The sequence below is a fragment of the Bombus vosnesenskii genome, unplaced genomic scaffold (assembly GCF_011952255.1).
Source record: "Bombus vosnesenskii isolate JDL3184/JDL3185 unplaced genomic scaffold, Bvos_JDL3184-5_v1.1 scf7180000013314, whole genome shotgun sequence".
NCBI classification, from domain to species: Eukaryota; Metazoa; Arthropoda; class Insecta; order Hymenoptera; family Apidae; genus Bombus; species Bombus vosnesenskii.
This window is the reverse complement of record NW_022882960.1, coordinates 6,168,046-6,192,413: the sequence shown is the minus strand read 5'-3', so window position 1 is coordinate 6,192,413 and position 24,368 is coordinate 6,168,046. Positions and strand designations below refer to the sequence as shown.

Sequence of the window (24,368 nt, the reverse complement as noted above, 5' to 3'; positions counted from 1 at the left end):
GTGTCGACTACTTATTGAAAGAGGACATCCTGCATCATTTCTCGCTTATTCTGATTGGTTATTCAGAGCAATTATGGGGAAATGTTTGCCATATGTAGATTCCTATCTGCTGTTCTTGTTCCTAGATCGTACGATTAAAAGGGGTTTCTCGATTCGAATATTGACACGAAACACATGTGAAATTGGAAATAATTTAAAAGAAACAGATACTATGAGCCTCATATTAAAATATAACGAATCATTTTACGATATCTTACTTAAATATTTTACAACGTTAAGTGAAATTACAAACATTTTTAAATTTATTGCCACTACTGGATTTATCGTAGTTGTTTCTTTTATACTCAATTACATTCATGGTACATACATTTTGAAATTTCAAACTTCTGATAGCTGATAATTCCATATAAATTAAAATCTTATTAATTCAGACCTTTTTATATATTATATTCAGCTCTGTATATAGATTATAGATAAAAAGAATGTTTTTAATATCTTAAATTTTGCGTTTAAATTGCAGATTATCGTTCTAAAAGAATCACGAATGAGTCGAAATACGACTTATTAGAATTACAAAAGTTTAACACGTATAATCGAGTAATTGCCAGACATCAAAGTATTATCAGTCATAAAGAAATGTTAAATGCTTTGGAATATGCGACTGATGTAAATTGCTTACCTATTAAATATCGTTATATAATATGAATTATACTATAAAATATTAGATATAAAATTCTGTATTAAAAATATTTCTAAACATATTTATTCAGTTCTTATTATTAACTTTATTTTATGATTCGTCATATTTATAAAATATATAGAATTATATGTATTATTTCTTAGAAATGTTATGACAAATTTTATGCATTAAAATGCATTGATATAATAGTAAATTGTCCACAATTGGTAAATGTAAAATCTCTACCTTATGGTTTAACACCTTTCCACCGTGTCTGTTTCCAAGGTCATAAATGTTTAATTGCTTTTATGTTAGCAAAGGGTATGTATAAAATAGAATAATAATACAAAACAAAATTATAGTATACATAATATAATTAAATATTATAATACACGTAGGTCTCTTTCATCTCTAAATTTGCATATAGGTGCTGACCCTTCCCTTGTCACAACAATAGGAGAGAATGCTTTATGTATGGCTATTTATTATTTTCTTAATAATCCAGTGGACGATGACTTTTCTTGCCTTGAAATGATTGCAAAAACTGGTTAGTTATTACAAAAACTTAATTTATTTTACCAACATATTTGGTGTTTTAAACATAATATTTTCTACTTTCATAGGATGTGGATTTGGCTTTGAAGACAAATGGTACAATAGCTTATTAGAAATGGCATTTAATAATAATCACATAAAATTAGTACAATGGTTAATTTTACATCACAAACTCTCCTCGCGCAAGTCCTTGCGCTGTTTTTCTACACCACCAATATGAAGGAATTATAAATTTAATTAAATATTATGTATATATATATTAATCATTATTTTTATTCATTTTTGTATATGATATATAAAATGTAAGTTATGATATGATATGATATAAATTACAAATATAGGTTATGAATAAGAAATGCAATATTTTGATTAATATTTGTTAATGTTAATTAATTACTTAATGTTTTTTCACTAGAAATTCTTATTTCTTTCAAAAATTATAAATATGTACTATTATTATTTGTAACAAACCCAATAATAAACTAAAAATTGAATAACAAAATTTTAAAAACTGATAGTAACAGGTTTGAGCATTTGTAATTACGTCTATATACTAATACTTTATATAATATTACGTGTATATGCATGGCAACTATGTGAAGACAATATCCTAACACAGTTATATTCTTGATGATAAGAGAATTTTTTAATATGTTACAAGTAGTTGATATGCAAAAGTTTAATATAATAGAACACGCATGAGCATAGCACGACAATATACGTTACATTTCAAATAAGATATCATCAAAAGATAAGGTTAAAGTTTTAGAAATTCTGTTACATGATGGCAAATACCGGTTTATTAGTTTTAACAAATCCTACAAGAGTGATGAAATTATTACCGATGATAAAAAAACACGTATTAAAAACTTTATATATCCAATATTTTCCAGAAAAGAATATATTTCTCTCTGGTAATCAAATGATCACAAATCCTCAGTGGCGAATAAGTTGTTACGCTCAAATCGTTGCCGATATTTATATCAATACATCTAGTATATTTTCTCCACTTGATGTTCGAGTGTTACTTACAAGTATGAAAAATCCTAATATATCAGTAATAAATACCAAGAAACCTGTGGAAATAGTTATTTTTGATAAAGCTTGTAGTAAAAGAGAAGCTGACACATTCATTCAAGATTATTTAGCAAACACTTCCATGGGTTGTAGTTTTATTAATTTTACCGATGATCTAAAATCAGGAAACTTAGATAGTGTAACATCTTGTGTTAATGAAGAAAAAACTTACAAGAATGTAGTACTTGGTGGTACATTTGATCGAATACATAATGGACATAAAATATTATTAAGTGAAGCTGCATTGCGTTGTACAGAGAAACTTACAGTTGGTGTAACTGATACAAATATGTTGTCTGGTAAGAGTATACAGATAAATATAAATTGTAAGAAATGTAATTCATATATTACTGATTAATAGATTATTACAGAATCTCATAAATGAAAAGTTTTTTTATAAATTAAATCTTGCATAATCCTTAATATTTTAACTAATCTACTGAATTAAATTTTCAGCAAAATTATTGTGGGAACTGATAGAACCTTGCTCTATAAGAATTTTAAATCTCAAAGACTTTCTAGAAGACATAGATCCAACTATAACATATGAAGTTGTGGCTATAAATGATATGTACGGACCAACTAAATGTGATTCAAGATTTGAGATGATAGTAGTTAGCGAAGAAACAAAACGTGGTGGAGATAAAGTGAATGAAATGCGTGAGAAAAATAATTTAAACAAATTAGACATTCATGTCGTGAAATTAATAAATGATGAGAATCATAAAAAACATGAAGAAAGTAAAGTCAGTTCTAGTAATCAAAGAATACGATTATTGGGAACAAAACTTAAAGCTCCTGTATGTATTATACTAAATTGTATTATACAAAGGTTTTAATCATATTAACTTTTTAGCAAATAGGAAATAAACCTTTAAAACCTTATATCATTGGCTTGACTGGTGGTATAGCAAGTGGAAAATCATCTGTAGCTGAGAAACTACAAAAATTGGGTGCCGCACTTGTCAATTGTGATAAAATAGCACATGATTTATATTTACCTGGCAAAAAGTGTTTTGATACGATAGTTGAAACTTTTGGTCCCACTATTTTGAAACCTGACGGATCTATTGATAGAAGAGCACTCGGAAATATAGTATTTAATGATCAAGTAAGCTTTTATTTATTTCATATTATTACTAGCACCTAATATTGATATTTTTGGGCTTATATTTAAAAATATAAATCTATTTATAGATGCAATTAAGCAAGCTAAATAAGATTGTTTGGCCTATAATTTTAGAAGAAACAAAGAAACAAATATATGATTTCAACGCAAAAGGATTTGATGTAATTGTAATGGAAGCTGCTGTTTTGATTCAAGCTAAATGGCAACATGAATGTCATGAAATCTGGACATGCATTATTCCACAAGAAGAGGTAAACTTTTAATTTATAGACTAAATTTTATAGATTAATATTTCATGTTAGAGTACTTTTTGTTAATAAAATTTAGAACTTCTTTGTTCTTCTATTCATAGGCTATACGACGAATAGTAGAAAGAAACGGATTAACCGAAGCTGATGCAAAAGTAAGAATTCAAGCTCAACCAAATAATGTAGAACAAATCAAAGAAGCAAATGTTGTGATATGTAGTTTATGGAGTTATGACATTACCGAAGAACAAGTGCAGAGGGCATGGAACGAATCAATGACATTTTTAACCAACCAAGCAAAAAGTTAACAGAAATTATGTTAGTATAAGATCGCAAATATCTATTAAATTCCTTATTTTTTGCTTGTATAAAATATAATTCTTAATAAGTTGTGCTAGTTCTAAATTACATTTGGGTAAATTTGAAACGTAATTTTTCCCACATTAATTGAAATGATTAATATGTCTTTAATTATAAAAAATATTTGTATGAGAGAATAAGATTAGTTTTAAGAAATAAAAATTTAGGGAGAGGAAGTATATTTGATTATATTGCGTACATATTGTGCAAACAAAATAATGTCATATAATAAATCTAAACTTTTATATATAATACATAATATTCACGTGTAAGTATGCTATAATTATAATGCATGGAATGTGAAAATACATAAATATTTTGTAAAAAGATAATAATTGATTTTCTTGCAATAAAATGTTCACATCAAAAATAAATTTTTGAATATAATTCCTAAAAACAGATGATAAAAATTTATTATGCTATATAATATTGAATAATATTATTTTGTAAACAATATGTTTTCATTTAAAATATTTTTATCTTCTTGATTTATATAATGATGCATTTTATTAAGTATTGTACTTATGAATGATGCAAAATCTGCTTTTAGTTTACTTCCACCGCTTTCTATATTACATTTAACATGGGATACTTTCATAAATGTTGAAGCTGTTTATATAAAATAAAAAATTATAATAAAATAAAAATATATAATTTTTTGTGAATATTACGATTATTAATATTATAAGTCATAGATACTCACAAATAATTTTTGATATTTCTGGATTTCTTTTTTCTGGGTCATAACAGAAAATTGCACATCTATCTGGATCTAATTTTGTTTGATCAATAAAATAATCATATAATTGTTGAATTTCTTTCAAACATTCATTTGATTTTTCATTATATACAAGTATAACACCATGCACATCTTTTCTTATAGCTGGCCAACAACTTTCAAATCTGAAATATTTTTGCAGCACATTACACGTATTATATTATTTTTTAAATAAATAAAGTACTGTTTATATATACTTATGATCTCCACTACAGTCCCATAATTCAATATCTTTTGCGATATGCTTGTTATTCACATTTATGTTTTGTACTTCAAATTCTAATATTCGAACACCTTTAGTTGGATGATAATCATAGGGTATTTCCGTAGCATCGGCAAGAAAATTAGATATTGTTGTTTTACCACTCTAAAAAATATTTTTTAAATAATTGAAATTTTAGAATTAACTCAATTTGTATTTTTGTATACATTATAGATATACATATTGATTACAAGTTCTATTTAACACTACTTTTACATATAGTAGGTGAAACAAACAATGCAATAAATTCTTGCATAATAAAACAGTAATTACATAAAGATTATACAACTGAAATATTACCCTAACAGGTCCTGTAACAATTATCTTTAGTGGTTGCATATTATATGTGTACTTTAATTTAGTGCAGACACTGTACTTGAACCTAAGTGTTTGGAAAATTGTCGCCATAACAACTACTTATATTTATGAATTTTATAGTTTAATCAGCTTTCTAATAACAAATCAAATATTTATATTTAAATATAAAAATTTATATTTCGTTGAAAATGGAAGAGAATTTGTATTTTAATGCGTAATAAATATTGACAAACATAAAATTTATTTATACATGTCAATTTATTATGATACATAAACATGTCATTTGAATACAATACAATACAATGAGAAACATTAGATACAAAATAAGGATATATTACATATTAACCGTTTTAGTGCCAGCGGTTTTTAATAATCTGTATCGGATTGTGCCATGCAGCGCGATAACGCTTCGAATTGACGATCGCGACCAAACATCGCGACACAGTTCACTACAGTACGCGAATAGCGCGATTGCGCTTTTATTATCAGTTATTGTTTACCTGGAATTGTTCCCAATTAATTGTACAACTTTTTCTGCTTTTATAAAGTACAGTATATAATAAAATACACCAATTTAGTGGTGTTAAAACTAATTAAAAGATTACGCTATTAGTTATGACTAAATAAAATTATAATCGAACAATACCATATTGTAAAAGAATATTAAAATGTATTATGAATTTTTAACTTTGCGTTCAAGTTGTGTTATTTATCTTTAGTCATCTTTAATGTTTTTAATTTTATCTATATTTTCTTATGCTTTTAATATTTACTCATAATTTGATGTTTCGTATAAACAATATGTGAAATCATTAAATGAAATCATTACCGCTAAGTATAATTGACCATTTAAATAATTTTTAGACTTCTTTGTTTAAGTAACGAATATTAGTCCTCGATATTTGGAGAAGTGGGCGGCGGACAGCGTCTAGGTTGGCTTGTCCGAGCGAGGCTAAGTGTTAACAGTAGGATAAGGCTGAGGAATTGGAGAAAAATTGTTCCTGAATGATTATATGGAAAGAATAAGTTTATTAGATAATTTAATAAAGAGTGTAATATCATATGGAGCAAAAATTTGAGGATAGAAGGAATGAATTAAGAAGAATACAGTTAATACCTAAAGTGAATTTTGGGATTAAACGGGCAGATTACATAACATTAGAAGAGATCAAAAATTAAAAGATGAAAGTATGTTTGGGCTTTAAAACCATCAAATATGAAATAAAGGCAGAAGAGGTAACAAGAAGAACCTTAGCCAAGGAAGAAAAAGAAGGAAACAAAAACTTCCAAATGTCAAAATAAGTAAAGAGAGATACCTAAGAAGATTTAAATATAGTCAGGAAAGATTGGAGTATTTAAGTACAAACGAGAAAAAATGCATTCTTAGAAAATATATGAGAATGTATAACTTCAAGAAGAATTGTTCTTAAATTTAGTAGAATAATAAATTCTAAGTTTGACTGTAGATATAAAGATTTGAAAACAGACAAGATACCAAAGCACTTAGTTAATAAAGGGATTAAAGGAAGCCAATAAGATTGATACTTAGGACGAGATGCGGAAATTTGGAAGAATAGAATACGTAGGTTTTGATATGATGAGAAACATAGAATATATATGTGCGGCGGAGGAGGGTGGGGGATTGAAAAAAGAGAAGATTTGTGATCTTAACCCAATAAAAGTTCAAAAGAAGGAACATGATATTGCATAGAGAAAGGAAGAAAAGAATAGAGATATATGAATCAGTTGCGGGTGGTAGTTGCTGTTATTGAGTTTAGGAAGCGAAAGAAGACAAGTAAGAATAAGAAAGTGCAATGAAGCAAGATAATAGAAAATAGTTTTAGACTTAGTTCAACTTTTGTTTAGATGAATTTTAGTTCTGTAAGTCAAACAACTAAGGCTGTTTTCAAGGCCGTTGGACCGAAAAATAAGATATACTAAAAATAATGTATAAATGAATTCTACATGTTTATATATTTAAATCTTTTTCCTCATTGCAATTCTCAAATTTTTTTAATGTCTTTTGTAATATGCTACATATACACGCAATATATGAATTAAAGCAATCAAAGCAAAATGAGTAATAGTATGAGTAATACTATAATATAATAGTATTATTTTATAATATATTACAAAAATTATTGATGTTTGTAATATTGATGTTTTAAGCTATTGGTTGGTCCATTACTGATGAAGCTTCATCTGGATAATTTAAACCATACAAAGCAAAGAGTGCAGATTTTGCTGCTATTTTCTTGGCATCCTTTTTGTTCTTTGCTGTAACATACATTTATTTTTAATCCAACATAAAAGAAACATGTAAAATAAAATCATTAGTTTACAATTTGCTATAATATATAACACATTTTTTATATTGATGTATAAAATAAAGATATAAATGCTTAAACTAAAACAGAAATCATATTACCTGTTCCTGAATATTCAATACCATCAATATCAACAGCAAGAGTAAACATTGTATTTGGTGGATTACCAACTCGATTAAGTTCTACATATGTTAAACCTGGTCTCATTTGGTTTAATAACATTACAGGGTGTATGTTTGTTGCATTAGGTGGAAGTTCTTTCTGAACTGGAGTTTTTTGAACATGAGAAATCTCTCTTTTAATTCCTTTAACAGGTGACGGTAATCCTGGTCTTGGAACTGGAACTGATGTTCCTTGATTATGCCATTCAAGGAAAAGTTTATACAATGCAAAACTAGCCAAAGAGCTCCATGGAATTTCATCACTTTCATCAACAGTAGTATCCATTGGTGTTACACCTTCTTCGTTATTTTCCTCTTTTGATATAGTAGATGAATCCATAGACTGAACTGATTGTCCATCTGACTCAGCATCAATACGTGCTTTCATAGATGCTGCCGTCATTTTTTCAAGTAATAATGCTTTCAATGCATTTTCAGCAGCATTTTGACGAGCAAGTGGTTTAGATAGTCCTTGTCCAACATAAGTTTTACCATCAAGCTATTTTTAATAAAAAAAATTATTTTAGGATTTTAGTATTTATAATGTATAAACACACACACACGTGTGTGTGTGTGTGTGTGTGTGTGTGTGTGTGTGTGCGTGCGTGCGTGTGTACACACACACACTAAATTATTCTAAATACCTCTGCATGAACGAGATACAGGGAGTTTGGCATAGGTCCTTGAGTTTCAGGAAATGTGAACTGGACTCCAGGTTTCATTTCATTTAGTACCATAATTGCATTCTTGGGTTGCAATGTCTTTCGTAGACGTTGATTCAAACGAAGTCGTTTCAGTCTTTTATTTACTCTAACTGAAGGTATAAACTTTATGTAATTTATTAAACAAGAGTATATTTTATTAATTTTTTCCATAAATATATATATATATATATATATCAGTATATCAATATTCACAATGATTATAAATATGCAATAGCTCAATAGTAATCTATTAGAGCACATAGCAATAGTTTCAATCTTCAAATTTGCGCAGTGGATTGTCATCATTATGTATATAATGTTTCTATATTTAGATAATTTATGCAATATAAATTTCAAAATTATTTCAAATGTAGTTAAAAAAACGTTTTAAATAAACTTAGAAAAAAACAGAAATAAAAATTGCTTCTTAATGATTATTTTAAATACTTACATCCGGGTGCTTTACGCCTCCATCTTGGAAGTTGTTCTTCTATTTTAGTATCTGTATCTTCACTCACTTGATTTTCATTCTTTACTTCAGATGTGCTATTACTTGTTGGAGGTGTAGGATTAGAGTTAGTTGTTAAGGGAGATGTTGGAGTAGGAACCAATGGTTGAGAAGATGAAACAGGATTATTTTGCATAGCAATTGCACTTTGTTGCTGATTATGAAGAGGTAGTTTTAAAATTGGTTTCAACCGTTGTATTTGAGGTTGAAATTGTGATTGTGATTGTGTTTGAGGCTGTGGTTGAGATTGTTGTTGGGACTGTGATTGAGGCTGTGGTTGAGCTTGGCTTTGAGAAGAATTGGCAATGGATTGTTGTGGTTGTTTAATTTGCTGTTGCAATTGTTGTTGCTGTTGTTGTGGTTTCCCTTGCTGTAAATTCTTTGCTGCTACTTGTTGCATTTGTGGCTGCTGAGATTTGCTATGTTGCAAATTCCTTGCTGCTACTTGTTGCATTTGTGGTTGTTGTTGCTGTTGCTGCTGCTGTGGTTTAAATGGTTGTGCATTTTGTGAACTTCCTTGTTTGTAATTACTTTGTTGATTTGGAGGAGGTTGTGTTGCTTGAAAACTGGCTTGCTGATTGTACTGCAAAACATAGGGTGGGTCGCCGCTACACAAGGAACCTGTACGGTTGTGCTATCCCACCAAGGTCTAGCATCGCATATGCACTTGAAAGCAGTCTAATGCTACTCCCATAACTCATACCAGCCAAATTATTTCTGTGGCCTATATTTCCTTATGTATAACTGAACTGAGTTTACATAAAATAGAAAATAGAAAAAAGGAGAGTAAAAGGAGAGTAAGAAGAAGAATAAAGATTTTCAAGCCTAAGTAAAAGTTTCATTACTATATGCTTTATATCAATAATAAATATAATTTTGTAACATGTTGCGTATAAAATTTGCTCATGTTTATGAAAACAAACACTTAAGCTAATAGTGAAATAAAATTTAATAAATAATGAAGATTTAAACAAACAGAAAACTTACATGCGCCATTTTTATATTTTAAATCTACTATTAAATCATAATATTTCAGAGAAACCTACATATGTAGTACCAAGACAAGTTTATTTTTAGTTTGTACCTAAAGCTTAATTACTAATAGTGACAAACAGTTTAGCCTAAAATGTTATGTAAACATCAGTTCAGTATGTTATTAAAAATATGGCCTATGGCAAGCTACGCTATGGGGGTAACTGACGAACTAGCCCCTGGCTGAATAGACCTCCTCGGTATTGTTGTATAGCTACTAGTTCCTGCATTGCAGGGGAGGGGAAAGTAGGGACCACTAATTAGTACATGCAAATGGATGAAATATTGAAAACAACAAATGGAAATATTGAAAACAATAATTACACATTCTAATTATGATGAATTCAAAATATTTCACACACACACACACACGCACACACGCACGCACGCACGCACGCACATATACACACAAAATTTCTTTCCTCTTATATTAATATGACATAAAATAAAAAAATAATATGCTGTATAAATGCTGTTATTTGTTATGAAAGATAATGATCTTAATAATATTTGTAAAAAAGTAGATTAGAAAAAAAGTAATTTAAAAATATTCAATTTAAAAAAGAATTTAAATTTTACATGTTAATATATATTATTTTGGACAAGAACAGGATGATTCATTTGAATTAACCAATTTCGCTTTTATTTTTATTTTATTGTTACTTGTATTATTATTTAGATTTCATAACTCTATTCATAGTATGATCGAACAAAATTATCAGATATTGAGTATATTAAAAAGTACTAAATGTATTTATTTTAAGTATCAAAAGAATGATCAATAACGTTATACAGATATTTATTCTTGTATTTATGAATCATTTTGTCGTAAATTTCTAGTATATGTACATCAAATGATATTAGTGAATATCATTGTATTATATATGTAATGTATTTATATACATCATAAAAATCTAATGTAGTTTAATATTTGTACTAGATTAATATAAAAAATACTTCCATATTATTTTTATACTGGAAATATTTTTTGTGTACATACATATGTATAAGTTTAAGAAATGCAAATGTGTATTTTATATTTTGTAAAAACAAAAAATGCATTTCTAAATAATACTAATTTAAATTACTTAAGATATTAGATTACTTTACATCACATTTTTTCACTGTATTATGTATAAAATTAAATATATCATATTTTTAACATCTTTAGTATATTTAAATAATTTATATCAATAAACAAATTAAATATAATTATAGAAAAATAAAAGAATTTTAAGTTCTGGAATACTTAGATAACAAATATTGAGTGAATGTGTGTTTTGCATCTTTTCATGTATAAATTTCTAAATTACTTAAACAGATTTTATCGATTGATATAATGAAAATGTGTTATTCATTTATTTACATATTACATACTACGTATGTTTCTATACTATATGTAATTATATGAATCATTTACTTGGAAAATTATTGTTTTCAAAATATATATATATACATATGCTTCTCTTATACTTTTTAAGTTATTGTTATGCAGTAAAATTATTCTTAAAATAGCAAACTTACAGTGCTTTGACCTTGATATGGTACATTTGGATTACTTTGGTTTCTCACTGGAAACATAATTAATGAAATTATTGGTATCTTTTGTTGAAATCAGTGATAATAAAATCAAGAAAAACACATTCGTGGCTTTATAATAAATACAGTGAGTCTCAAAGTTATTCACACATACAGGAGGTTATAGAAATATGAAAAATGAAACGATAATAAAGGTAAATGTTACCTAAACCAGGCAAAGACCCACACCAAACAACATCTTATAGACCAATATCACTACTTCCCGTGTTTTCCAAAATACTAGAAAAAATAATTTACGCCCGCTTAAAACCAATAATAGAGAAGGAAAAATTACCATATCAGATCACCAATTTGGATTCAGAAACAAACACTTCACGATAGAGCAAATGCACAGACTTACAAATGAAATAATTCTAGCATTAGAAAACAAACAATACTGTACAGCCCTCTTTATGGACATCGAGAAAGCATTTGACAATATAAACCACGAAAGTCTACTTCAATCAATCAGAAAACAATCCCTGGAGCAGATATACCATTTAATTAAATCCTACTTAAGCAGCAGAACCTTCGTAGTAAAAATTAAAAACACATACTCTGAAGTTAAAGACATCAAGGCAGGGGTTCCGCAAGGAAACATCTTAGGACCAATTCTACACACACTATACAAGACCAACATACCAACAACTACTAATAGCAAGATACTGACATTCTCGGACGACACAGCGGTACTAGTCAGGCACACTGACAGCAGTCACATCACTACAAGAACATATCACAAAAATAGAAAAGTGGCTTCAAGTTAAACAGATACCTCCAAACATTATACTGAACGGCACGCACATAATACAAACAAGGCAAGTCAAATACCTAGGACTTCACTTAGATACATGATTCACATAGACACAGCATATTAAATCTATAATAGACAAAATACAATTAGCAAGGAGACAAATGTATTGGTTAACAAGTCGAAAATCCAAACTAAGCATAAAAACAAACTAAAGATATACAAAACGATCATAAAACCAATTTGGACGTACGGAATACCACTTTGGGGAACAACAGCAATGAGCCATATAAGCAAAATAGAGACAATCCAAGCTAAAATTCTTAGATCAATTGTAAACGCCCCATGGTACGTTAGAAACGAGGACATATGGAAAGACCTTGGAATACGTCCTTGGAAAACGGTCAAGGAAGAGATTAGCAGATTCGCAAGAAGGTATAGAGAAAGAATAGCAACGTACCCAAACCGACTGGCAGTGGAAACGTTCAACACAACCATAGAAAGAAGACTAAAAAGGAAACACCCAGCAGATCTCACAAAGGATATATCTTAACAAACACGAAGATGGTACCCCATTGGGGGTAGCCACCCACATGATAATCAAACAGATAGAAAATTCTACCAAATGTCCAAATTGGACAAATTGTGAATGTGAAATTTTAAATAAAAAAAAAAATAATAATAATAATAAAAGTACGTTCAGCACTCTTTATTTAAAAAATGTGATATTTAGTCTTTGAATTATGAATATTATATAAAGAGCAATGAAATTATTAGTATAGTTTTTGACAAGACAAAATGTAACTATTCCTTGCACTTATTCAGGTTATAAAATTAATGACACACATGTAACATTCTATGAAAAACAATTCAAGTACCCAAATACTGCCTTATAAATTCAGTATAAAACATAATAACAATCAATTAATATCCACCTTGGGGAGGTGATAAAACAAAAAGGATATCTCGCCAAATAAAAATTCTAATTATTATTATACAAAATTATTAAGTTTAATAACATGTGTTGCTAATTTTGTGATCACAATTAATTCTTGGAATTGTTTCATATTATTTTTTCATAACCACAAATGATAATTTTATTGTTTTTTTCCATAGATTTCTTAGTTAAAGGACTAGAAAACTATATTTTTTAAATAAAAAGTGCTGAAAATACTTTTATCATCTTTTTATTTTTCGTATTACTGTTAACTTTCTGTATGTGCCAATAATTTTGTGACTACCTATGTATACAAATTTTACATTATTCAAGTTCAAATTAACATGTTAAACGAAAAAATTCTTTTTCATATATGAGCATATTTTAAAAAATCAAAATAAATTATAAAAATTATTTTAGAACATCATTTTTAGCATCATTGAGGAAGTATAACGTAAAATTATGCCAAAATATTCATTGTAGAACGCCATTCTTTATGAACCGGTATATAGGTATCGATTTTCTTCTACTACAGCCATATACATACCTTTAACTATTATAAATAATGAACAAAAAAATATATCCACTACATTAAAATATCAAGGAAAACAATTACAAATTTACTGTAAAATTATTTAAAGCTACTTACTATTGGGATAGCCTTGGCTTTGTCTATTTCTTGGATACATGTTTTGAGTCCAAGTTAAATCACTTCAAATATAATTAGTTTCAGAACATAAAAATACTTTTTCACAATACATTTAACTCTGGAACGTAGGGTAGAATTAATTTTTATGAAACACTAATAATATTTAGATACCTTTACAACGTAGTCACAAAACTAAGGAATGACTTCCTATCTCGTTACAGAGAAGTAGGAAACAGGGTTGGCGTAATCACTGTTGCCAGTTGCCAGGCGAATTCCCTCACAAGGGAATAATACATGGCGTTACATTAACTCCACTACCACTCTATACTATGTCATTTATATTACGTGACATGAGTTACGTTCTATATGATGTAAATTAATTACAGTCAAATATTTTTTTAGCAAAAAGATTTGCATGGTATTTTCTTTTAAGAAAAGGTATGTATAAAGTAGAATAATAACACAAAACAAAATTACACATAACTATATATATTTATTATACAAAATTACAGTATACATAATATAATTAAATATTATAATACACGTAGGTCTCTTACATTTCTAAATTTGCATATAGGTGCTGATCCTTCCCTTGTCACAACAAGAGAGAATGCTTTATGTATGGCTATTTATTATTTTCTTAATAATCCAGTTGATGATGACTTTTCTTGCCTTGAAATGATTGCAGACACTAGTTAGTTATTACGAAAACTTAATTTATTTTAACAACATATTTGGCATTTTAAACTAGCGAATGTCGAGACTTGTTTATATGATCATGCTTGACTCAAAACTAGGAAATGACGTTTACTATTGTCGGAAATAGCAAGAACAAGTCTGTCATATGGATTATTAAGCGCATGCCTTAATAATAGTTCGCGATTTCATAATTTTAATAAAAACAAATTTTTACAACATCATTGTCTATTCTGTTAATTCGTTAAAATTAAATAATAGAGCAAATTTTCGTCATGTATTGCGTAAAAAACAATTTTTTACAAATTTAAGTAGGAAAAGTACAAGTTACCGTTGATACTGTAATATTGAATGCAAAATTTGAACAACTTTTAATTACTAATTGTTAAAATTAATTACTAGAAAGTACAATATTCAATAAAACATCTTTTTGTTCGAAATCTTTTAGCTACACTTCTGAACAAATTCAGTTCATATAAATTTACACAGAAATAAAGGCACTTGAAATTTATAAATATTAAGGACTAAAAATAAAAAAATATGTCTATATTATGCTAATAGTAATATTTTATAGCAATATATTATAGTAATAGTAATCACAACGTATTCTTCAAGATTTAATTTTTTGCTATTCAAGTAAAGTTCTATTATACACAGTATTACAAATTTAAAGTAATCCTTCCATTTCTTGCATAAATTGCATATATGCATCATCTTTTGTTTTAGGTTGAGTAGTTCGCATTGGTTGCGTTTCTGGTAACCTTTCTGAAAGTCTTGACAAAATACTTGGTTTCCTTTTATCATCCCTTTTCACACGAAGAGAGGTAGGTAAAAATCTTGTAACATCAGCTGCTAAATTCCTAATTTGTGGTTTTGCTTCGATAGTTGTAGTGCTTTTACCGTCTTTATCTTTTCGATTAATTAATTGTGGTGCAGCAGAAAGTACATTAGGTGTTTTAGGTTGTGATCCTGTTGCAGATTGTGTCTGCATTTGAGGATTTCCTATATTTGTCATATTTGATAGATTTGGCATTTGCATTTGTGGAGGAGGCATTCTTGGCATACTTGGTGGACCAGGTCTCAACATCCTCGGCATTCCTGGTGGTGGGCCTATAATCACAAACAAAGTAATGATTATCAATTTATTCATTATTTATTACAATATTTATATTGACAAATTATTAAATAGTGTGTATTATTCTTACCAGGAGGTAATCGAAGTCCAATACGGGGCGGTGGGGGCGGTGGCATCCTTAAATGTAAAGGTGGTGGTGGAGGTCTATACATTAAAGGAGGCGGCGGCAATCCCATAGGTGGCATTGTGTGTGGTTGTGTATGTTGAGAATGAGAATGTGATGTATGTTGATTATGATTTGATGAATGGTCTGATGCCCCTGGAGGTTCTAGATCTTCTACTTCTGTTTTATTATTGCCAGATTTATTATTAGACTTTGAATTAGATTCATTTTCTGCTTCCAGTAGTGACAATCGAGCATTTAAATCTTGAGCTCGTTCAGTTTCACGCTTTTTATGAACAACTTCCATTTCACGCATAAACTGATCAATATCTTGCCCTGCCATAGCTAACATTTTCTGTTGTAGAGTAGTTGGTTTTACTTTAGCTATGTCTCTTTCTTTTTCCTTCTCTTTGTCACCGTCCTTATCTTTACCGTCTGATTCTTGTTTATTATCTTCTTTGTCGTCTGCAAATCGAATTGTTCTCGATTTTGGTACTGATTCTTTAGTCTATAAATAATTTCATGATCATATAATATTCGTATTTCTAAAGTAATAATGTATTAACTGATTTAGAACAAATTGAAATACTAACCTTGTCAGACATATCTTCATCGTCACTTGATAGATCCGGCGGTGGAAAAGGTGGGACACCGGGTGATTCTTTATTAGGTGCTAGTGTAGGTATAGAAGGAGATGTTGCATATGCACTTGTCTTTTTTAAAATACTTGGTGGTATTGGTATGTTCATAAGCGGATGATGCTGTGGTATGTAATGTGGATGGGGCGGATACATATGCGCTGGTGGTTGCGGCATATCCGGCAAAGGTATTTGTGAAGTTAAAGAACCTATAAAGATATAAGATTATAAAATATGTACATGAAGTGAATGAAATTGTAGATAATACCATAATAATAAACACCAGAATAAGTAATTACCTGAGTACATTCGAGATATGTCATTAGCAGCTGATGGTAATGGAATTTCATCAACTTGTACTTGTTGTGCATGTCGTACAGCTTCAAAATATGAAACGAGATCTATTCTTCTACGTTCATATTGTATCAATTGTTCTTTTAACTCTGCCCACTTTTCCTGATCATCCTTTGCCTGTAAAGAACCAAAAATAAATATGTAATATTTTACAATATGTTAACTATCACCATTGATTTAATATTAATAATTAATACTTACTTAAAAATTAATACTTACATACATTTTCAAGACACGATCCAAGGTCTCCTTCAATTTCTTTCTTTTGTCTTTCAGCACTTTCTCATTAAGCGGTGGTGGCTGCATAACATTATATTCTGAAAATTAAAACATAAATATATAAATATATAATAAATAATAAATAATAAATATATAAATATTTTCATAAATATATAAATTAACCTTCATAAATGTATAATATATAACAAAACAATAGTTAACAATTCATAATAATGTTAACTATCAAATATTTTACTTACCCATTTGATCTATTTTTTCCATTTCTTCGATAATCTGAGCCGGATCTTTGCCCTTTAGAACGGCAGCGCGTACTAACTGCCGTTGTTTTTTATTTTTCTTTAATTCTTTTTTACGTGCCTCTTTACCTGCAACAAATTTGTTATAATAAGTTATAATAATTATTAAATTTATGATTTTTAAGTAAATTTCTTTGTTATGTTATCAACTTACGTGCTTGATCGGTAGGATTCATATATTTTCCACTTTTTGTGGTATTTATCGAACGGCGTCCCATGTTTTCTCACTTAAGAAAGCTGTTTACGACGTAAATTTATATTGTATTTTCACAATTTTTATATTAAATAAATTAATATTTATATTTATCGTAACTACGGGTACACCGACTATACTCATTATACACTGCAGAATGTATACTAAACTGCTGCAGCCTGTGCAACGAAATGGAGACGCAAGTAACTGTAAATCGTTGTGTACGTCCTCTACATGAACACTACATGAACTAGCTAGCGCCAAATTCAAATTGTAAACTAACGTAGCCGAAGCAAGGAACAGAGAGATTTTACCTATGTAAATATTGATTAATTGTCAAATTATCTATCAATGATAATTATAATCATTCTCTAATTGGTTTTTCCGTCCCTTTTATTAAAAGTTCTTCTTGCCGAGGATTCGAACTCGCGACGCGTTGTCCTCAGTTCTGGGTCGTAACGAGCGTAGCTGGCTGCTCCGCCCACTTTCTAATTTAGATATTTATCTAAATTATCGTAACATATCATAATATCAAAGAAATCGTTCGCTCTGCTATATGATAAACTTCAATAAGAACAATTATTATTAATATTAATTAATAACAATTTTTCTTATCGAACCATAAGCAAATTGCGTTTGTTATGTAAAATACGAAGTATAAATAGACCAAATAACGAGAGAAAGGGAGGAATATTGTAAAGCTAATCCCGACATCTGGGCGCTATCCAAAAAGCATGGAAATCATACTACATTAAAGATTTCTTAATCTGTAATTAGTTTATTAAAATATAGTTATTTGTATCAAGTTTAATTCATTTAAGTTTGGGTTTCTTTGTGTTCTTGCATGTCTCCTGTATGTTATTTTTTAAACCATTTGTTAATTATCAAGTTTGTTTATTCAAAACTTCTAAGCACGACCAGAGTACTTTAGTAACAACCCAAACTGAAATTCTCCACGCAGCAAAGAAAATTTGACTACAGCTGCAGTAATCAAATTTTGTTTACGTTTACTGTCTTGTTTCAATGGATAGACTATATCAGAGAGGAAATTTCCTCTCTGACTATACTGAAGTTTTCACGGTTTGTCCAGTTCACATAAAGTGATTGGAGAATGGATTAACTTGAGTAACAGATAGGAAAGTAATACTGGTACATCAAAACAGTCTCTATAAAATGTCATGTAGGTATATTTATGTATGTCGATCCAACAAAATTTGTAACCTTGTTTTTATCACAAGTAAAAGCCGACACGCTAAGAATTATATGTGATTATTCAGGTATATCCTTTAGATATGCCTCTAGTAATACATAAAATATTAACAGTGAAGTACATTCATTTAATATATATATTATATCTATGTGATTAAACAAAATGATATAATATTAGAAAATAATTCTAATCTGATTTAAGCAGGTTAATACTATACTAATATCTACGTAATTTCGTTTAAATAGTAAAACTAAATTTCAAACAATATTTTTATAGTTATGTTACAGGAGAAAATAGAAAAAATGTCTCATATTATTGCACATGATATTGACAAAAAGCCACGGACAAAGGATATTAAAGTACAAGAAGATATTACATTTTATCAAATGGGATTTTCCCAAAAAATTTTGGATGGATTATCTCTTTGTGGTTTCCAAAGACCTTCACCCATACAATTAAAAGCGATTCCTTTAGGAAGATGTGGTTTTGGTATATTATATTTTCTATTTTGTATCTGTATATTTTAAGTTATAAGTTATTAATGTATATGTTAACTACAGACTTAATAGTACGTGCCAAATCAGGGACTGGTAAAACTTTAGTGTTTTGTATAATATCACTTGAAATGATTGATATAGGTATATCGTCTGTACAAGTATTAGTACTAGCACCTACTAGAGAAATTGCTGTACAAATTGCACAAGTTTTTTCATCTGTAGCTTGTGAAATAGAAGGTAAATATTTTTCTAAATTTAGTTAAATTTATTTGTTTGATGTATAATTGGAGTTATGAAATAAAATTATTTTTTTAATTTCAGGTTTAAAAGTTGAAGTATTTATAGGAGGAACAGCTATAGAAAGTGATAGAAAGAAATTGAATAATTGTCACATAGCTGTTGGTGCTCCAGGTAGAATTAGACATTTAATTGATAAAGAATTCTTAAAAGTTGAAAATGTTAGATTATTTATTCTTGATGAAGCAGACAAATTAATGGAAACCAGTTTTCAGAAAGACATTAAGTTCGTATAATAATGAAATATATTATTGACATTATTAAAAAAGTAAAAGTATTATTCACAATAAAAATTTTCAGCTATATCTTTTCAAAATTACCATTAAGTAAACAAGTTATAGCATCAAGTGCCACTTATCCGGGAGATTTGGAAATATTTTTACAGGCATATATGTGCTCTCCTGTCTTAGCATCCCCAGATAACAATGAACCAATACTTGTTGGACTCACGCAGTTCATAACAGTTGTACCTTCTCATCCAAATGTTATGAAACAGGTTTGATTTAATTTTCTTGTTTTGTATAATCATACAAATATCAAACCAGTTCATAAGTTCATGTCTATTTTTATTGTACTTATTATAAAAACACATGGTGCATAAATTATTATAAGAATAATAAGGAATCGCACTAAATAATGGTAAATATATTGTAAATTCATTTTCATATCCTTTTATTGTTTTATTACAGTTAAAAATATGCATGAACTTATGGACTCGATCTACTATATTAAATGTTATAAAATTATTTTAATACTAAATTTTAGGTTCAAATAAAAGTAGATGAATTAATAAAGATATTTAACAAAATTCCATTCAAACAAAGTTTAGTTTTTTCAAATTATCAATCAAGGTAAGTATATTTTTATAATTTCTTTTATTTACGCTTTTTCAAATAATTAAGTACCATGCATATATATACTTAAAATACACTGTCTTTTACAGAGCCCAATCTGTATGTAACAAAATTAGTGCTATGGGTTTTAAAGCAACCTTTTTTGCTGGAAATCAAGATATGAATAAAAGACTTGAGGCCATTAATAAATTAAAGACTTTTAAATGTAAAATAATGGTAACAACTGATTTAACTGCAAGAGGTATAGATGCAGATAACGTAAATTTAGTTGTAAACCTTGATTTACCCATAGATGCACCAACATATTTGCATAGAATAGGAAGAGCTGGACGTTATGGATCTTATGGTCTCTCTATAACAATAATTGCAGAAAATGAGTTAGAAACATTAAAAAAATTATTAATGTCCATTGGAGGTCCAAATTTTTATGTACTGAAACTTCCTTTTGATTATCCAAATGATATTTGGAATACTTCTAATACAAAATTTGAGAAACTTTACGCAAAATCTGAAAAAGACGAAAATCAATTTGACATTAAGCCTATCACTACAGGTATTAATGATTTATCTATGAATATTGCTAATATAGAAATACAGAATAATATAAAGTCAAAAGTTAATGAAACAACAGATAATATAAATAAAAAAGTTACAGAAAATGTGGAAGAAGTAAAAAATAATATAATGGATTTTTCCTGTTTAAGAAACATGCCTAATTTACAAAATAAAATAAAAGTTAATTCTTTGTTTGTACCATGTATTAATCCGATAGATGAATCTCAATGCATTAAAAAGAAGAAGGAAGAGACTACAATCATGTCGTATAGTGTGTCTAAGCCTAAAATTATATATAGTTTTACATTGGATGCCGCAATCAATAATCCTTCCAGCTGGCAGAAAAATAATGAAAATGTGGTATTTGAAGTTGATTTATCAGATTTACAAGAAGATGATTTATCAAATTCTAATATTGATATGATTATTGAATTTACAAAATATAATTTTCAAAGTAAAAATACAGAAAAATCTTCTTTTCATTATAATTACGTGAATATTGATGTATATTCTGAAGATACCATTTCTAGAAGTATTGTACATAATGAAATGCAGAAACAAGACTTAGAACAGAAAATTCAGAAAAAGAGTGATGTAACTGCTGATACTCTGATAACTATCTCAAATAATGTTCAAAATAGCACAGATGTTTCCATTTTAGAAGAATTGAATTTTCATCTCACAGAATATATGAAAGGTTCTAATACATTTTGTGATGAGTTATGTTCAAATGACGAGGAAATATTATTGAAACAGGCATTTATTTGGAAAAACAAACTTGATTTTGAAATCAGATTACTAAATAATACAATGGAAGTCATGAAAGAATCTATACAAAAGTTTATATATCAGAAACACATTGAAATGCTCAAAATATTTTATAGAGTACAAAAGAAAGCACTCTTATGTGTTTATCCAGAAATACGAAATGACGATGAAGTAAATGACACTTATTTATATTTTAGAACTTCTGTAGACGAAAATGTATTAGAACTATATAAAGAAATAGAAAATTTCAAAAGTTTCCATCGAAAATGTGGAGAAAATTTTAATGCATATTTTCCATATCCTGTTGAATTAAATTCATATATGCCAAATCTTATGATCTCCAACACAGACAGAGAAGATTATCTCAATGCATTACGATATTTATATTCAAATCCTTATCCTAGGGAACATTTATTGCAAATAGCAAGTTTTGTGGCATTCATTGATGAGCATAGAAAGTACAATTTAATACAAAAATTAAAAAGTTTAAACAACTGTTCAGTTAATGAATTGTTAACAGTAATACAAAGTGAATTATCTAAGAAGGAATCAAATAAAAATGAAAGTAAAGAACAGGAAGAAAAATTATTAGAACATTTTGATAGTACAAATCGAGGTGAAAACGTTATTAATTCAAAGGTTGATATTTTACATAAGGCACTAGATAATACTGGAAATATGACTAGTCAAGAAGAAAACGTCTCTCTAAGTGATAATAAATGGGATAAAATGAGTAATAACTATAGTTCTGACAATTCTATATCAATTGATTTAGGTTTGGATGATCTTTTTAAAATACAAAAAGTTACACGTCATGAAAATTGTAACTTGACTAGTAGTACATCAAGTATATTTTCTAGTGAAAATGATACTGTTAAGGAACATAGATTGAATGGACAAGTAAATCCGAAAAATAAATTTCGTAGACGGAAAAGGATTCAGAAACAAGAAGATAATACTACTAAAGAACAATTTACTATCAGATCATCTGATAGTACTGATACGTATGAAAAACAATATACGTCACAAACGCAATCAGATTTGTCATCTAGATCAATGACAGATCGGTTAAATTCGTCTTTTATAGAAACAAATTTAAGCAGAAAAAGTAGTCAGAATATTCAAGATATATCTAATTGTCAAGAGTCTTATGTAGATAATGAACCACAAAGTTCTGTTTCTGTTCCTAGAATTAATGAACATCGAAAGAATAATTCATGTAATTTTTCTCCTATACCTTTAACAAAAAATGTTTCACAGAGACATTTAGATAATGAAGTTACAACTGAGAAGCCTGTAAATTTACAATATTACGCTCCTTTTTATAATTATATGCCTAATGTTCCTCATAATCAAGTAGAAGATTATATGTATATACCTGGACATTTGTCCAACAATATATTTTCAGAGAATGTATATCATTTTCCTCATTCATCAAGTAATAACCTTAATGAAGTCGAAATTGACCAGTTTTTATCATCATTAAGAGAGGAAACAAATCGCTTGCATTTGGAACTTTATAAATCAGAAATGCTCCGTAATGCAATGCAAAATTATAATTAAAATTAATAAGATAAAACAATATTATGAACTTATTATCAACAACTGTTGTATATGTGAGGCGTGCATGCAATACACGTCTGTATGTGTACGTATTGTATGCGTGGTTAATCAAATTGTGGACTGCGTAATTAAATTTTTTGATAATGAATCTGTGATGAATTAATGGAAAATCATTCTTAAATTAGAAATATACTGTACAAAACACTCAGAATGAACTATGTTTATATTATCCTAATAATTGTGGGACGGTATTCGTGTGCAACTCATTTAACATTTGCTAATCCTTGTTTATCAATTGATATATCGTTAATTTCAATAGAAATCACGATAATATCTTATAAAATGTAAAACTTGTTGATTATGAAAATAATATATTTATAATTATTATTTTCGAAAAATGTTTTATAGCTTGTATATAATTATATTGTTTTACAATAAATATTTGAAATACATACTGAATTAACTGTTTGATATGTTGTACATGAAAGTATTCGTGTGCGTTTTTTTCATTTAATATAAATTAATGTTTTTAAAATTTATAATCTTTACATAAAAAACAATTCATCATTCTTCGCGGTAAATTAATTTAAATAACATTTGTGTAATTCAACAAAATTATGTTTCTCTTGCAAACTTGAAATTTATTATTACTGATTTTAAATTATACAAAAGAATATTAATAATATGTAATGTTCACAGTACAAAAAATATTAAGTAATTTTATTTATTCGAATGTCATATAATGATTGTGAGTTAGCGGGATCAGGTTTCTAAGGCGTTTCTTCAAGGGGAACGAGAAGAAAAAAGCCACCTTACGAAACTCGTCTCGTGAGAATTTGGGGTACGCGCTTGTTGTGTCCGTCCTTTATTCGCAAAATAATCGTTTGAGCAGCCCGCCTAGTATATACTTCAGTCG

General features: G+C 28.3%; 6 protein-coding genes across 18 annotated transcripts; 3 read left to right on the top strand and 3 right to left on the bottom strand.

The window, feature by feature from the left end:
- Positions 1 to 24: 24 nt before the first annotated feature.
- Positions 25 to 15,278, top strand: LOC117235100. 2 transcript variants are annotated; one of them, XM_033496830.1, is made up of 5 exons: positions 25 to 359; positions 521 to 666; positions 844 to 1,000; positions 1,107 to 1,226; positions 1,303 to 1,613. In XM_033496830.1, exons 1-5 carry the CDS (start codon positions 74 to 76, stop codon positions 1,452 to 1,454), a joined length of 861 nt encoding a protein of 286 aa, XP_033352721.1. In that variant the 5' UTR covers positions 25 to 73; the 3' UTR covers positions 1,455 to 1,613. The 2 variants fall into 2 exon arrangements, with proteins under 2 accessions (XP_033352721.1, XP_033352722.1); XM_033496831.1 differs by lacking the exons at positions 1,107 to 1,226; positions 1,303 to 1,613 and adding an exon at positions 14,631 to 15,278.
- LOC117235092 (bifunctional coenzyme A synthase) lies at positions 1,817 to 4,085 on the top strand. The gene is made up of 5 exons (XM_033496800.1): positions 1,817 to 2,610; positions 2,768 to 3,111; positions 3,168 to 3,422; positions 3,509 to 3,691; positions 3,793 to 4,085. The coding sequence occupies exons 1-5, from the start codon at positions 2,016 to 2,018 to the stop codon at positions 3,994 to 3,996; spliced, it is 1,581 nt and encodes a 526-aa protein (XP_033352691.1). The 5' UTR covers positions 1,817 to 2,015; the 3' UTR covers positions 3,997 to 4,085.
- On the bottom strand, positions 4,473 to 6,061 carry LOC117235102 (intraflagellar transport protein 22 homolog). Its single transcript, XM_033496833.1, has 4 exons — positions 5,389 to 6,061; positions 5,024 to 5,193; positions 4,752 to 4,951; positions 4,473 to 4,657 (listed from the first exon to the last, which is right to left on the bottom strand). Exons 1-4 carry the CDS (start codon positions 5,494 to 5,496, stop codon positions 4,488 to 4,490), a joined length of 648 nt encoding a protein of 215 aa, XP_033352724.1. The 5' UTR covers positions 5,497 to 6,061; the 3' UTR covers positions 4,473 to 4,487.
- On the bottom strand, positions 6,129 to 14,312 carry LOC117235093 (double-stranded RNA-specific editase 1-like). Of its 7 annotated transcripts, none has more exons than XM_033496801.1 (6): positions 14,054 to 14,312; positions 11,663 to 11,709; positions 9,050 to 9,689; positions 8,539 to 8,708; positions 7,835 to 8,393; positions 6,129 to 7,683 (listed from the first exon to the last, which is right to left on the bottom strand). In XM_033496801.1, exons 1-6 carry the CDS (start codon positions 14,091 to 14,093, stop codon positions 7,571 to 7,573), a joined length of 1,569 nt encoding a protein of 522 aa, XP_033352692.1. In that variant the 5' UTR covers positions 14,094 to 14,312; the 3' UTR covers positions 6,129 to 7,570. The 7 variants fall into 7 exon arrangements, with proteins under 7 accessions (XP_033352692.1, XP_033352694.1, XP_033352695.1 ...); XM_033496803.1 differs by having other exon boundaries at positions 9,050 to 9,587; XM_033496804.1 differs by having other exon boundaries at positions 9,050 to 10,362; positions 14,054 to 14,311.
- Positions 15,279 to 15,353: 75 nt separating the features above from the next.
- LOC117235091 (WW domain-binding protein 11) lies at positions 15,354 to 17,870 on the bottom strand. Of its 2 annotated transcripts, XM_033496798.1 has the most exons (7): positions 17,670 to 17,870; positions 17,459 to 17,584; positions 17,199 to 17,296; positions 16,925 to 17,096; positions 16,581 to 16,834; positions 15,955 to 16,495; positions 15,354 to 15,859 (listed from the first exon to the last, which is right to left on the bottom strand). In XM_033496798.1, the coding sequence occupies exons 1-7, from the start codon at positions 17,731 to 17,733 to the stop codon at positions 15,417 to 15,419; spliced, it is 1,698 nt and encodes a 565-aa protein (XP_033352689.1). In that variant the 5' UTR covers positions 17,734 to 17,870; the 3' UTR covers positions 15,354 to 15,416. The 2 variants fall into 2 exon arrangements, with proteins under 2 accessions (XP_033352689.1, XP_033352690.1); XM_033496799.1 differs by lacking the exons at positions 17,199 to 17,296; positions 17,459 to 17,584; positions 17,670 to 17,870 and adding an exon at positions 17,150 to 17,154.
- Positions 17,871 to 18,712: 842 nt separating this feature from the next.
- On the top strand, positions 18,713 to 23,814 carry LOC117235081. 5 transcript variants are annotated; one of them, XM_033496767.1, is made up of 7 exons: positions 18,713 to 18,888; positions 19,206 to 19,407; positions 19,479 to 19,652; positions 19,737 to 19,938; positions 20,013 to 20,208; positions 20,478 to 20,563; positions 20,656 to 23,814. In XM_033496767.1, the coding sequence occupies exons 2-7, from the start codon at positions 19,221 to 19,223 to the stop codon at positions 23,450 to 23,452; spliced, it is 3,642 nt and encodes a 1,213-aa protein (XP_033352658.1). In that variant the 5' UTR covers positions 18,713 to 18,888; positions 19,206 to 19,220; the 3' UTR covers positions 23,453 to 23,814. The 5 variants fall into 5 exon arrangements, with proteins under 5 accessions (XP_033352658.1, XP_033352655.1, XP_033352654.1 ...); XM_033496764.1 differs by having other exon boundaries at positions 19,195 to 19,407; XM_033496763.1 differs by lacking the exon at positions 18,713 to 18,888 and adding an exon at positions 18,895 to 19,030.
- Positions 23,815 to 24,368: the final 554 nt, after the last annotated feature.

What these genes read in the sequence shown, in the direction of transcription:
- LOC117235091 (XM_033496798.1), bottom strand. Translation starts at nt 17,733, where the DNA reads ATGGGACGCCGTTCGATAAATACCACAAAAAGTGGAAAATATATGAAT. An exon ending in GAATCCTACCGATCAAGCAC is followed by an intron (nt 17,585 to 17,669) that starts GTAAGTTGATAA and finishes AATTTGTTGCAG; the next exon opens with GTAAAGAGGCACGTAAAAAA. An exon ending in CATATCTCGAATGTACTCAG is followed by an intron (nt 16,835 to 16,924) that starts GTAATTACTTAT and finishes ATATCTTTATAG; the next exon opens with GTTCTTTAACTTCACAAATA.
- LOC117235093 (XM_033496801.1), bottom strand. Translation starts at nt 14,093, where the DNA reads ATGTATCCAAGAAATAGACAAAGCCAAGGCTATCCCAATA. An exon ending in GAGGCGTAAAGCACCCGGAT is followed by an intron (nt 8,709 to 9,049) that starts GTAAGTATTTAA and finishes TTATACCTTCAG; the next exon opens with TTAGAGTAAATAAAAGACTG. An exon ending in TGTATCTCGTTCATGCAGAG is followed by an intron (nt 8,394 to 8,538) that starts GTATTTAGAATA and finishes TATTAAAAATAG; the next exon opens with CTTGATGGTAAAACTTATGT.
- LOC117235092 (XM_033496800.1), top strand. Translation starts at nt 2,016, where the DNA reads ATGATGGCAAATACCGGTTTATTAGTTTTAACAAATCCTACAAGAGTG. An exon ending in TGATACAAATATGTTGTCTG is followed by an intron (nt 2,611 to 2,767) that starts GTAAGAGTATAC and finishes TTAAATTTTCAG; the next exon opens with CAAAATTATTGTGGGAACTG. An exon ending in ATATAGTATTTAATGATCAA is followed by an intron (nt 3,423 to 3,508) that starts GTAAGCTTTTAT and finishes ATCTATTTATAG; the next exon opens with ATGCAATTAAGCAAGCTAAA.
- LOC117235100 (XM_033496830.1), top strand. Translation starts at nt 74, where the DNA reads ATGGGGAAATGTTTGCCATATGTAGATTCCTATCTGCTGTTCTTGTTC. An exon ending in CTTTGGAATATGCGACTGAT is followed by an intron (nt 667 to 843) that starts GTAAATTGCTTA and finishes ATTATTTCTTAG; the next exon opens with AAATGTTATGACAAATTTTA. An exon ending in TGCTTTTATGTTAGCAAAGG is followed by an intron (nt 1,001 to 1,106) that starts GTATGTATAAAA and finishes ATTTGCATATAG; the next exon opens with GTGCTGACCCTTCCCTTGTC.
- LOC117235081 (XM_033496763.1), top strand. Translation starts at nt 19,001, where the DNA reads ATGCCTCTAGTAATACATAAAATATTAACA. An exon ending in TTTAGGAAGATGTGGTTTTG is followed by an intron (nt 19,408 to 19,478) that starts GTATATTATATT and finishes TGTTAACTACAG; the next exon opens with ACTTAATAGTACGTGCCAAA. An exon ending in ATCCAAATGTTATGAAACAG is followed by an intron (nt 20,209 to 20,477) that starts GTTTGATTTAAT and finishes ACTAAATTTTAG; the next exon opens with GTTCAAATAAAAGTAGATGA.
- LOC117235102 (XM_033496833.1), bottom strand. Translation starts at nt 5,496, where the DNA reads ATGGCGACAATTTTCCAAACACTTAGGTTCAAGTACAGTGTCTGCACT. An exon ending in GACTGTAGTGGAGATCATAA is followed by an intron (nt 4,952 to 5,023) that starts GTATATATAAAC and finishes AAAATATTTCAG; the next exon opens with ATTTGAAAGTTGTTGGCCAG. An exon ending in AGAAATATCAAAAATTATTT is followed by an intron (nt 4,658 to 4,751) that starts GTGAGTATCTAT and finishes TTATATAAACAG; the next exon opens with CTTCAACATTTATGAAAGTA.